Genomic DNA, 11,622 nt, shown 5'->3' with positions numbered 1-11,622 from the left:
CCAGGGAGGAGAGGCTGAGCCAGACCCACAGAAGAGGGTTGAGGTAGTGGAGGTGGCTTTGGAGAGTAGCATCAGCAAAGAAGAAACAGCAGTGGGAGTTGGACAACTCTGCGGCGTCCTGGGACCTCATCTCCCGTCCCTGTGGCAAGTTGCCTTTACCCCATGCAAGGAAGGTGTGGGGTATGACAAGGGGTAGGAGAGGGGCTCTGAGCCTGCTGAGAGATATGAGGCCCAAGAAAGGGGTCTGCTGCTGGGCAGGAATCACCCAGGAGGCGGAGGCAGTGAGGGACCTCATGTGGCCTGAGTCTGAGCTTCGTGCCCAGGGAATCGGGGCCCAGCACCCCAGACTCAGCCTCCATGCATGGAACCCCCTCTCTGAGAGCCACTCAAAGGAAAACCTGTGACCCAACCCCCCATCCCAAGTCCTCCTCCCCAGACTGAAATTTGTGCAGAAGGCAGGAGGAGTGGTTTGAGGGCTCCAGGCTTGACCTTCGACCTTAGAACTTCACTGCTTTAGGAGATTCTCTGGAGAAAGGCTCCAGTACCCCAAACCCTCTAAGTCAGTTAGGCATTAACACAAGGAGCATTTATTGAACACCAACTCTATACAACCTGTGTGAAGCCCCAGACTACTGAGATATAAGGTAAGTAGCCACGACTGTCAAGTCAGGGAGACATGGGTGAATGGTTTGTCCTAACAGTGGGTGGAAAGTACTGAAGTTGCCAGGAGGAGATCCAGGAAGACATCCAGGAGGAGGTGTCCAAGCAGGACCACTCTTGGTGAGGAATGAGAATGAATTTGAAGAAAAAAGAGACTCAGAGACTAGAGCCCATTAGGGAAGGAGCTCTTTTCAAAACAAAACAGGGCCCAGAAGCCAGAAGGCAAAGGTTATGGGGCACAGGTCATTGTACTTTTGGAGCAAGGGAACAGTCCTGCGGGGGCTGGCTTTGCAGGAGGGCTAGTGGGTCTCCTCATGGCCCTCTGTCCCAGATTAGGGAGATGTGCAGCAGGGGTCCGACTCAGGACTTTCAGATCAGGCCTGGTGCTATGGGCAGGTGCCCACCTATCTTTGGATGGGGCCTGGGCCCAGCACATGGGAGCCCAGTCAAAGAAAATCCTAGTGGTGAGCTGGAGGTCAGGACAGGAGGCCAGCACGGAGGATGGGGGCTACACCTCACTGGTCCTCCCCCGCCCCCTCCCCGGTGGCACCACAAGGCACGCAGCCGCATATCACCCGTGCCAGCCCTCACCTCCCGGCAACGTCGCCGCATTCTCAGCCACGCCATCTGGCGTGCCCGCCGCTCCCCAGAACACTGCGGCGGGCGGGGGGAGGGGGCAGGTGCCCACCCCAGAGCCAGGAAGAAGCGGCAGGTTCCCCTCCCCCACGTCCTGTCAGACTGGAGGTGGACAGGGGGCTGGGAGGGGGCGGCAGGCTCTGCGGGCCTTGGGACTGAGGGGAGAGTCACCGCGCGGGCAGTGCCAGCCTGCCCCCTCCCCTGCCTCCTTCCCCACAGCACACTCAGTGCCAGGAGCACGGGCCCTCCGAGGATCCCCGCGTTCCTGCCCTTCACCTCAAATCAGAGCAGACAGCCCCTCCTTGCGCTGCTCCGGCCCTCACTCTTCACCTGCTGGACCACCCGCCTGGGAGGCCCCGGAGATGCAGCGAAATGGCTGGGGCATGGACACCTGGGCTCTCACTCACTTGCTCCCCACCGTTGGCCCTTTGGTGGGAAATCAAGTGCCCTTCCCCAGCACACTTGCCCCCACCAGTCTTATTTGGAGCATGGTGATGTTGGTGGCAAGTGTCTGGCTAGGTGTCCCTCTGGGTGTCTGAATGGAATGGAGGTTTACAGATTTATGTGTGGGTTTTTTTTTTTTTTTTTGGTGTAGCAGGGGGCGTAATGAGAGCAGCTTTATAAAACATTCTCCAGTCCTCTGAGCAAGATTCCCTAGACTGCTCAGGAATGACCCATCCCCTCCAGCTCTCTCCCCTCTACACCCCCAAGGCCCCACCCCCCCCAACCCAGGACCTACGCCTGCACAAAATGGCCGCCACCCCTCTGAGGCAGCCATTTTAGGTGCCCAGACAGTGGCCTCCCCTGGGATGGGGCTATGTCTCCATGGGAACCTCAGACCCTCAGCTTCCGGCTCCCTGGATGGGGGTGGGCAACAGAAATGGGAATCTTCCAGGCCTGCCTGAGATGCCTACCCTTCCGCTTTCCCTCTCAGAGACCCAGAGGGGACCAGGCCCCTCACCAACTCCCTTCCCCCAATGCCAGGGGGAGGAACAGATGGCATCTCTCGGTGTCCTTCTTCTTCCATCTCCTTCCTTCCATTTCTGGCTCTTTCTGTCTCTCTGTCGCCGCATCTCTGAGTCTCTGGGTGCACGGAGAGGGGCACGGGCGTCCCTGTCTGTTCATGCTTGTTCGTGTGTATGTGGACACGTGTGTTTTATACCTCTTTCAAGCTCATGTCTAAGGCGGAGGGCCCATCCCACACCTCCCTCTGTTCCAATTTTCCCCTGTTTTTTATTGTATCTTCTAAAAAAGAGTTGAAATGTGTCGAGTGAGAAAAACTTGTTCCATTTTTCTGAAGGAAGAAAAGACAGGGGCAGCAAACAGACTGAGAGGAATGAAGTTTTCCATACCCCCCAGGCACATCCCCCCAACCCCTCAGGCCTCATTCTCCTGGGGTGGGGGGCCCTGAAGCGGGATGAGGTCATTCCTGAAAGGAGATAGGGGAGGGATGGAAGCCCTCCAAAGGGCTCCGCTGGAGTAGAAAGCAGAGCTGGTAGGGGCCTGTGAGGCTTAACCCAGGCTTCAGTGTCCAAAGGAGAGGGCAGGGGGTATCTTTCAACCCCAAGGAAGCATTAATTCATGCACTCATCCATTCATTCACACATTAATTCAACAAAAACTCAGTTCCCATGTAGACAAAGCATTCTGAATATGTATGTATCAGGGGGTATGTGCAAGAAATTATTAGTGTAAAGCATATTACAGTTTAAAAAGTGCTTTAAGGAAAAGGAGAACTGGCATTTACTGAAGGTGCACTCTATTGCTAGCCCCATGCTCAACTCAATACACCCATTATCCTATTTCGTGCTAACAACAGCCCTATGAAGTGTAGCATAATTGTCCCCATTTTACAGATGGGGAAATCAAGACTGAGAGCTGTTATGCAACTTGCTCAAGGCATTCAGCATTCTTTAAGGACGGTAAGTAGGATTGGCCAGGAATTGGAGCCCAAAGCATATGCATGGAATCAAAATGCCATATGACTGGGGGACTCAAGAAGGGCCGTGGGTCTGGATTGAAGACCCCCAGCCTCAGTGAAGAAACAGGAAAGCCTTGGAGGCTGTGCCCAGAAGTGGACAGGGGTCTGGCCAGCACTGCCAAATCTCTGCCCCACCTGAGGTCTGTCCTTTGGCCCCCTCTGCCATGTCCAGAGTGACCCCAGATCATGTGCCTTCCCAGGACCAGGATGAATGAATGGAGGAAGACTTGACATGGGCTTCTCATCCTTGGGGGCGCCCTGAGGCAGACTGTGGGACTATAGAAGGAGCTCTGGGTTGGGAGTCAAGTCCCTGGGTTCTAGATCCAGTTCTGTGTTCCACTGCGTGGTCCTGGGCAAGTCAGTCCCCCACTGTGGGCCTCAGTATAAGGACATTTGGATTCCCTGCTGGTTCAGATGGTAAAGAATCCGCCTGCAATGCAGGAGATCTGAGTTCAGTCCCTGGGTTAGGAAGATCCCCTGGAGGAGGGAATTGCAACCCACTCCAGTATTCTTGCCTGGGAAATCCCATGGAAAGAGGAGCCTGGTGGGCTACAGTCCAGGAATCCAAAGAGTCAGACTCAACTCAGTGACTAACACTCTCACTTTCACAGAAGGACGCTTTGAGGTGCCTTCTGGTACCTGGTCAAGTGCCTCTGAGCCTCACACAGCGGCAGCCCCCTTCTCCCAAAGCTTCCTTAGCCACTGTGTACCCCTCTGTTTAGAACCTAATTCATTCTACCAGACATCGAATCAGTGTCTTCTCAGCCCACGACCCCTTTTTGAAGTCCTAGAAGGAGAAAAGTATTCCTGTGCAGACTGAGAACAAGACCCCTGCCTTTGCCCCACCCAGTGCTTGGCACGTGTTTGCCATCAGAGTGAGTGTGGTCAAGTATAATTGAAGTTGTCTTAGCATATGGAAGCTGGAGGATGGGGAGGGATAGGAAATGTGGGTCTGAAACCCACTAGGAATTCCTGAATAAAGGTGCAGACCAGGGTCTCTCTACACCTGATTGTGACTGCCTGCTTACACGTACGACTCTATCTGAGTAGGGGTGTGTATCCATTTTTTGTACACAGAGTGAGGAACAGGTGTGTGTGTGCATGTGTGTGTAAAGCTTCCTCCCTCAATCCATGCATCTGTGTCTGGCCCAGGGAATCTGGGTTGAAAGGTGAGCTGTAAGATAAGACAGCAGTTTCCTACTTTCCTCACCAAGGCGCCTGTCTGACCTACCTCCCCCTGGTCACTGGTGGACTGCTGGAGTTGGTTTCTCCACTTTCAGGATTTTTTGAAGGGGGAGGGGAATGCTTGCATCTCCTTCAGGAACTTCCCCCAGCCCAGCCCCCTCCTCCCTCAAACAACCAAGTCAGAGGCCAGGAGAGAGACAGACTGGTGGAAAGGCTACTTGTCTCGCAGGGGGAGGGGGTATGTGGGGCTGGGAATTGGAGGGAGAGGAAGGAGAGGTTTCTGGGTTAGGAATCCAGACTCAACCCTCTCCCCTACCCCCAGACAGTGGGCACATAGTCTTATCCCAGGGGCTGCTTTCCATCCGGATCCCAACCTACATGTGCTCCCAAACACCCAAGAAAACCTTTCCCATCGGCTGACTCCACAGATACACACACATGTCCCCACAGACACACACACACACACACACACACACACACACGCCCATGCAGAGGCACAGACATCCAGGCAAGTCTTTCCTTTTCTCTGTCTTTCCCTTGGTTTGAATTTCGTTCAGCCACATATGTTGTGTGTGCGTGAGGGTGGGTGGGGGAGGGGCAGACAGGGATGAGGGATGGCACGGTGCCAACATCTACCTATGGGGCTTAGGCCAGGGACGCCCCCCACGCCCACCCCGGGAAGAGGCCTCAGCTGTCCCTTTGTGGTCAAGCGGATCCTCCTGGGGGGGTGTGGGGGCAAGCGTAGAGGTCCCCTCTCCAGACCCTAGGTTCTGGTTCCTGACCCACCTTTGGGGGCCTGCAAGGAAAGAAATGGACAGAGCAGGGCCCGGGAGGGAGCATAGAATTGGGAACATCAAAACCCCCCAATTTCCAGCCTCGACACCCCATTGTTCCCATGTGGGGGACTCTACATCCAAGGGGGGCAACTCCTCCTGCCTCCCTCTCAATCCCTGCTTTCCCTGCGTTGGGCGGGGACGGGAGGGCGGCAGAGATATTTATTTATTTCCTTTATTTATTTAATTTTTTTTTTTTTTTTGGAGTAGAGAGTGACAGATGGCGGCGGGTCCCGGGGGAGCCGGCTCTCCCCCAATGCAGACGCATGCCAATCACCGTCTCTCATGTGATAGCTGCTGCCCGTGACGTGCCAAGCCCATATGGCCTGGCATAGAGGCTGGTACCCCGCCTGGTAGAGATGCCACACTCGCTCCGCGGTTCGCATGGCGCTCTGAAGACGCCGGCGCCTGCCGCCTTGAGGAGCCGCTGCCCCCGCTCCCTGAAGATGGGGGAACAATGAAATAAGCGAGAAGATTCCTCTTCTCCCCCCTCTCTCTCTTGCCCCCCTCCCCCCCCTCCCCTCCCCTCTCCCCTTGACTCCTCTCCGAGGTAAGTTGTCCGAAAGGGAGCTAGATCTGACCCGCTGGTTGGGGGGGTGGGCAGCTTCTTCGGCCGACAAGACGGTCCCCAAATCCCCCCTTCCTGGGATGATGCCCCCTCATGGGGTGGGCATCGGAGGAGCCCCGGGTTTCCTCTCGCATAAGGGGCTGCAGCTCAGGGGGCTGCGGAGGGAGGCGTCTCTGCCTGCCTTGGGCTTGGGGAGGAGGGGGAAGCAGGGTCATGGGGGGCGTGAAGAGCCAGAGATGGGAACCCCCTACGGTTGTCCCGGGGGAACCTTCGGCCTTTCCCTACCACCGGAAAAAAAGAGAGAGAGAGAAGCAAACAAACAAATTTGGATTTTTTTTTTCCTATCAATCTCGAAATACAACGAGATCTGAAGAGACGTGTGGGAGGGAGGCAGTTTAAAGGGGGGAAGGGGGTCCCCGACCGCAGGGGAGACGGACGGGGCTCGCTTCTCTGCGTCTCCTCCCACGCCAGGGTTTCTCAGTCCTCGCCGCCCGGAGCCGGCTCCGGGAGCTGGGGACGCCGGGCTAGAGGAAACGGTCCTCCCGCCTCTGGAACTGGGGCTGCGGGGGTGGGGGCCGAGCCGAGGGCGGCGCGCGGCCAAGTTGCAAATTGGATTAGGGAGCGTGGGGGTGAGAGCCACGGGAGGGTGAGGGAGCAGGGCGGAGGGGCCCGGGCCGCCGGAGTCGCCGAGCGGGGCAGCTGTCCCCACCGGCGGCCGCCCAGCCTTCCTCCAATGCCGGGAGAGAACAGGCTTTCCGGGCGATCGTGCCGCCTCCCCCCGGCGAAGAGATCTGTCCCCTAAAGCCTCAGCTCCGTCCCCAGCCACACCCGGAGATGACCCGGCGCGGGGAGCGGCCCCTCGTTCAGGCGAGGGGTGGAGCCGGGGCCCAGCGCTGGGGAAAGGGCCTGGGCCGAGATCCCGGGCGCGCGGCCGGGGCAGGGCTGGGCAGGCTCGGGGTGGGGCAGGCGGAGGAAGTGGGCATCCAGGGCCCCCCGGGCAGGAACCCGCGCTGGACTCGGGGGTGGAGGCGAGTGGAGGGGGCGCGGCGTGAACCCAGCGCGCCCCTAACTCTGTGTCCCCTGTCTCCCTTTCCCGCCCGCCGGGCGTCCTCAGGCACCATGCTGACCCGCCTGTTCAGCGAGCCCGGTCTCCTCTCGGACGTGCCCAAGTTCGCCAGCTGGGGCGACGGCGACGACGACGAGCCGAGGAGCGACAAGGGCGACGCACCGCCGCCACCTCCGCCTCAGCCGGGGCCCGGGGCTCCGGGGCCCGCCCGGGCCGCCAAGCCCGTCCCTCTCCGTTCCGACGAGGTGCCGGAGGCCGCGCTGGCCGAGGTCAAGGAGGAAGGCGAGCTGGGGGGCGAGGAGGAGGAGGAAGAGGAGGAAGAGGAAGGGCTGGACGAAGCCGAGGGCGAGCGGCCCAAGAAGCGCGGCCCCAAGAAGCGCAAGATGACCAAGGCGCGCCTGGAGCGCTCCAAGCTGCGGCGGCAGAAGGCGAACGCGCGGGAGCGCAACCGCATGCACGACCTGAACGCGGCGCTGGACAACCTGCGGAAGGTGGTGCCCTGCTACTCCAAGACCCAGAAGCTGTCCAAGATCGAGACGCTGCGCCTCGCTAAGAACTACATCTGGGCGCTCTCGGAGATCCTGCGCTCGGGCAAGCGGCCCGACCTGGTGTCCTACGTGCAGACGCTGTGCAAGGGCCTGTCGCAGCCCACCACCAACCTGGTGGCCGGCTGCCTGCAGCTCAACTCGCGCAACTTCCTCACCGAGCAGGGCGCCGACGGCACGGGCCGCTTCCACGGCTCGGGCGGTCCGTTCGCCATGCACCCCTACCCGTACCCGTGCTCGCGCCTGGCGGGCGCACAGTGCCAGGCGGCGGGCGGCCTGGGCAGCGGCGCGGCGCACGCCCTGCGGACCCACGGCTACTGCGCCGCCTATGAGACGCTGTACGCGGCGGCGGGCGGCGGCGGCGCGAGCCCGGACTACAACAGCTCCGAGTACGAGGGCCCGCTCAGCCCCCCACTCTGCCTCAATGGCAACTTCTCGCTCAAGCAGGACTCGTCGCCCGACCACGAGAAGAGCTACCATTACTCTATGCACTACTCGGCGCTGCCCGGCTCGCGGCCCACGGGCCACGGGCTGGTCTTCGGTTCGTCGGCTGTGCGCGGGGGCGTCCACTCGGAGAATCTCTTATCATACGATATGCACCTTCACCACGACCGGGGCCCCATGTACGAGGAGCTCAATGCGTTTTTCCATAACTGAGACCTCGCGCCTGCCCCTCCTTTTTTTTTTTTTTTGCCTTTGCCCGCACCCCTGTCCCCAACCTCCCCACCCACCCAGCGCAGGGGCATCCCCACCTACCCCGGCGCGGGGTGCGGGGAGCGGGCAGTCGGTTCTGCCGCTCTCCTGGGCAGCGCGGTCCTCTTCTCTGTGGGTGCCCGTCCTAGGGGCCTCGCTTCCCCCAGGGGACTCGCCTTCTCTCTCCCCAAGGGGTTCTCTCCTCCTCTTTCCCAGGGAGTACTTCTACAGGGACCCTCTTCGGGCACTCTCTGGAGACCCCTCCCCCATTCCCAATTCCTGCACTGTCTCCTCTTCCCCTTTCCCCCTGCAGGCCCAAAGGCTTTGGTAAGGGGGGCAGCTGAGTTGTGGTATACTGTTTTCCTCCTATTATTATTATTATTGAAACAGTCACCGAGCTGCTGAGGAGCCGGGCGCCCCCTCTTTCTTGAAAAGGGCATAAGTCTGGGCTCCAAGCCTGGACCTGGAAGCCCTTATCCCCAACCCCTAGTCTCAGCGTTTTGTGAATTTAATTTTGGCGGGAGGGAACGTGGATTGAGAGGAAAGAGAGAGGCCAAGATAATTTGTAACTAGAGTCCATTCCCCCCTTTTTCCTTTTTTAAACAAACATACATACAAAAAAAAAAAATAAATCTGAGGCGACGGAGGCCGAACGCAGAGTCCGGATCAGAAAAAAACGCAGTAAGAACTTTTAGAAGCAATAAAAGGCAAAAAATACTACTACCAATAATAAAAAGACACAAATATCTATGCAAGGAGGTTCTGACTGAGCCTAGCGGCCCGGCCCGGCCCCGGAATGCCCCTCCGGGCCCGCGGGCCGCGCCGCCCAAGCGCGGATCTGTGCACTTTGGTGAAGTGGGGGCCGGCGCTGCCCCCTCCCCTCCCCAGGTTCTTACAATCAGAGACTCCGAGATTTGGGGCCCCAGTGCCACTGCCCTCCCCCGCCCTGTCCCCGTTGTGCGTCATGCTGTTTTTTAAAAATCTGTTTCCAAATTTGTATGGAATGGCAAACTGTTGGGGGGTCGGTTTGGGGAGGGAGGGTTTGCATGAAAGACACACACGCACACCACACCGCACGCACACGAAGGCCCAGAGCTGGCGTCGGGGGGCAGAGGGAGGAGAGCTCGCTGCCCCCCAACCCCCCTCAGGCAACTCTATCCCTTCCCGGGACAAGGGTGGAGACCCAGACCTGAAGGCAGCCCCGCCTCTGCCCGACTGTGCCTCTTTGGGCCTCAGGCGCCCGGCGATTTCCGGTGGCTGGAGAGGGAGTTTTTGTCCTAGGCATCCTCTTGGCTCTGGCTGACAGGTGGGCAGGGAGAGGGCTGGGGACTCCTTCTGGAGGTTTCCCAAAATAAAAGGGGCAAAAGGAGAACCTCTCCCCACCGGAGGCAGGAGATCAGACATCCAAACACACAATGCAAAAATGCAAACCCACAGGCGAAACACCCACACACTCACACGCAATTTTACCTTCCTCTTGTAGCGAAGATGAAACTCCCGTCGGACACCCGAAGTGCATTGCGTGTTTCTGTTCAGTTTAATGACGATTAATAAATATTTATGTAAATGAGATGCAAAGCCGGACCGGTTTTTCACGGTGGCCTCGTTTCATTCCGGGCATTGAGCTGGGATTCAGCGTGATGAAAAAACAGTCAATGACTGTGTGGTGGCCAGGTAGAGGAACCCTGGAAATTCCTGGGTAGGATTCCCACACTACAAACCCCCTCACACCCACCCACTGGGCACCGAAACAGCTGCACTTGCTGCCCCTCACAGACCTTACACAGACTTACAAACGCCCCCCAGCACAAAGCATTGCGCTAATCTCATTACACTCCTTCAGTTCCCCAACATGCACACGCAACTCTTTTGAAAACAAAATATCTTTTCATCACTGAAAAATAACTAAGATGAGAGCAGTCAGTCATTTTACAATCTTTTGCCCACTGTTGCAAAAAACAAACAAACAAACAAACGAGTGTGTAGAACTCAAGAGACAACCATTTGAGCCAGACAGGGATGCTTGTAAATAGAAAAACTATCAGGTTATGAGGATGAAATATTAATGGAAGAAGTCTTTCCAGTCTTAAATTTAAAATTTCAGTGGACTCAAGGGAATCAGCCATTTTCAGCCTCAAGAATGTTGAAATTTGTAGAGGTGTTGATGAAGTTGATGGAACACCCCCGGAGTTCTGTAAGGGGGCCTGAGTCTAGGAGCTCACCAGGTAGATAGAGTGGAGCTTGACATAGCCACTAGCTTCCCCTGACCAGACAGCGAGAAGCCTTCTGATACACACCGGGACGACCCCCTTCCTGCCTGGTGCTGCTCCCGGTAAAAGGAAGCCCTCAGGCAGACAGCCCAAGCCACTTCTCCTCTCAGGCAAGGTAACCTCAGGGTTCTCTGTCTCTGAGCCTCTGGAGCAGAAGCTGCTCTGAACTGACTTCCTCCGCAAAGAACAGGACCCCCCCACTCCAATCCAGACACCAGTGCTCACTGGACTATTTGGAGAGGGGTCTAAGTCCCAAACACTGGCCATCCCAAAGCCTGAACACACTTAGGAGTGCCACAACAGGACTGTTTCTGACTCTGCTTATTTAAATTATTTTTTCAAAAACACTTCTGCTCGTTTTAGAGCTGAAATGGAGGTTGTAGTGTTGAGTTTGGGGCTTGAAGTCAGGCATACTGAGGCTTTTAAAGGTTGGCCCCAAGACCCCAAAATGAAAGCACCCTGACAAAGGAGGAAAGGGAAAGGCGCTTGAAGGACTCACTAGGCGCAAAAGGGTCCATCGGATTATACTCTGTGACCTTGAGCTCCGCGGCTCGCATAAAAGACCAACCCGAGAAGGCCGGAGGCGGAGCTGGGACCGGGCCGGGAGCTGTCCACTCCCCGGTGCTGACTCCCGTCCAGCCTCTCGCTGTCCCGCCCCAGAGGGAGGCCGAGCTTCCCTGGCCCCGGGGAGCGCCACACAGCGTGAGGCCCCTTCCCAATGCCCGGTATGCTGGAATTCTGGAAAGAATTCTCCCACAGTTTTTGGAGAATTTCACTGGAATCCTTTCAAAATTACACCTCCTTCTCTGGAATTCTCATAGGATTGCTTCTCTCTAGCATGAGATTTAGAACTGGGCCTTTCATTCTGAGGATTCACCCCTGTCGGTGGTCTAAGGGTGGGTGTCTTATAGACCTCAAAATCATCCCTACTTTGGGAGAGAAAGAAATCGGTTTACCTTCAACCTCCCTCATTTCTTACATGGAGTATGGACCAAAGTGATCATCTCAGACCCAAATCTGAAGGAGTCAGATCTGTTCATGGCACGGGGCATGGCCTGGCAGGAAGCAGGAGAGAAAAGGAACTTGGTACACATCCAGAGGCCTGAGTCTGATCCTGCTCTAAGAACAAGGTTAATTGGGTTTCTCTCTAAAAGCTAGTTTTCCAGAGCCTGCTCTGAAGTCCCA

General features: G+C 57.2%; 1 protein-coding gene across 1 annotated transcript; it reads left to right on the top strand.

Moving 5' to 3' along the window:
* On the top strand, positions 5,617–9,745 carry NEUROD2 (neuronal differentiation 2). Its single transcript, XM_018065004.1, has 2 exons — positions 5,617–5,845; positions 6,978–9,745. The coding sequence occupies exon 2, from the start codon at positions 6,983–6,985 to the stop codon at positions 8,129–8,131; it is 1,149 nt and encodes a 382-aa protein (XP_017920493.1). The 5' UTR covers positions 5,617–5,845; positions 6,978–6,982; the 3' UTR covers positions 8,132–9,745.

The sequence above is a fragment of the Capra hircus genome, chromosome 19 (genome assembly GCF_001704415.2).
Source record: "Capra hircus breed San Clemente chromosome 19, ASM170441v1, whole genome shotgun sequence".
Lineage (NCBI taxonomy): Eukaryota > Metazoa > Chordata > Mammalia > Artiodactyla > Bovidae > Capra > Capra hircus.
Note: the sequence above shows the minus strand (reverse complement) of the source record. Positions and strands in the feature narration are given on the sequence as shown.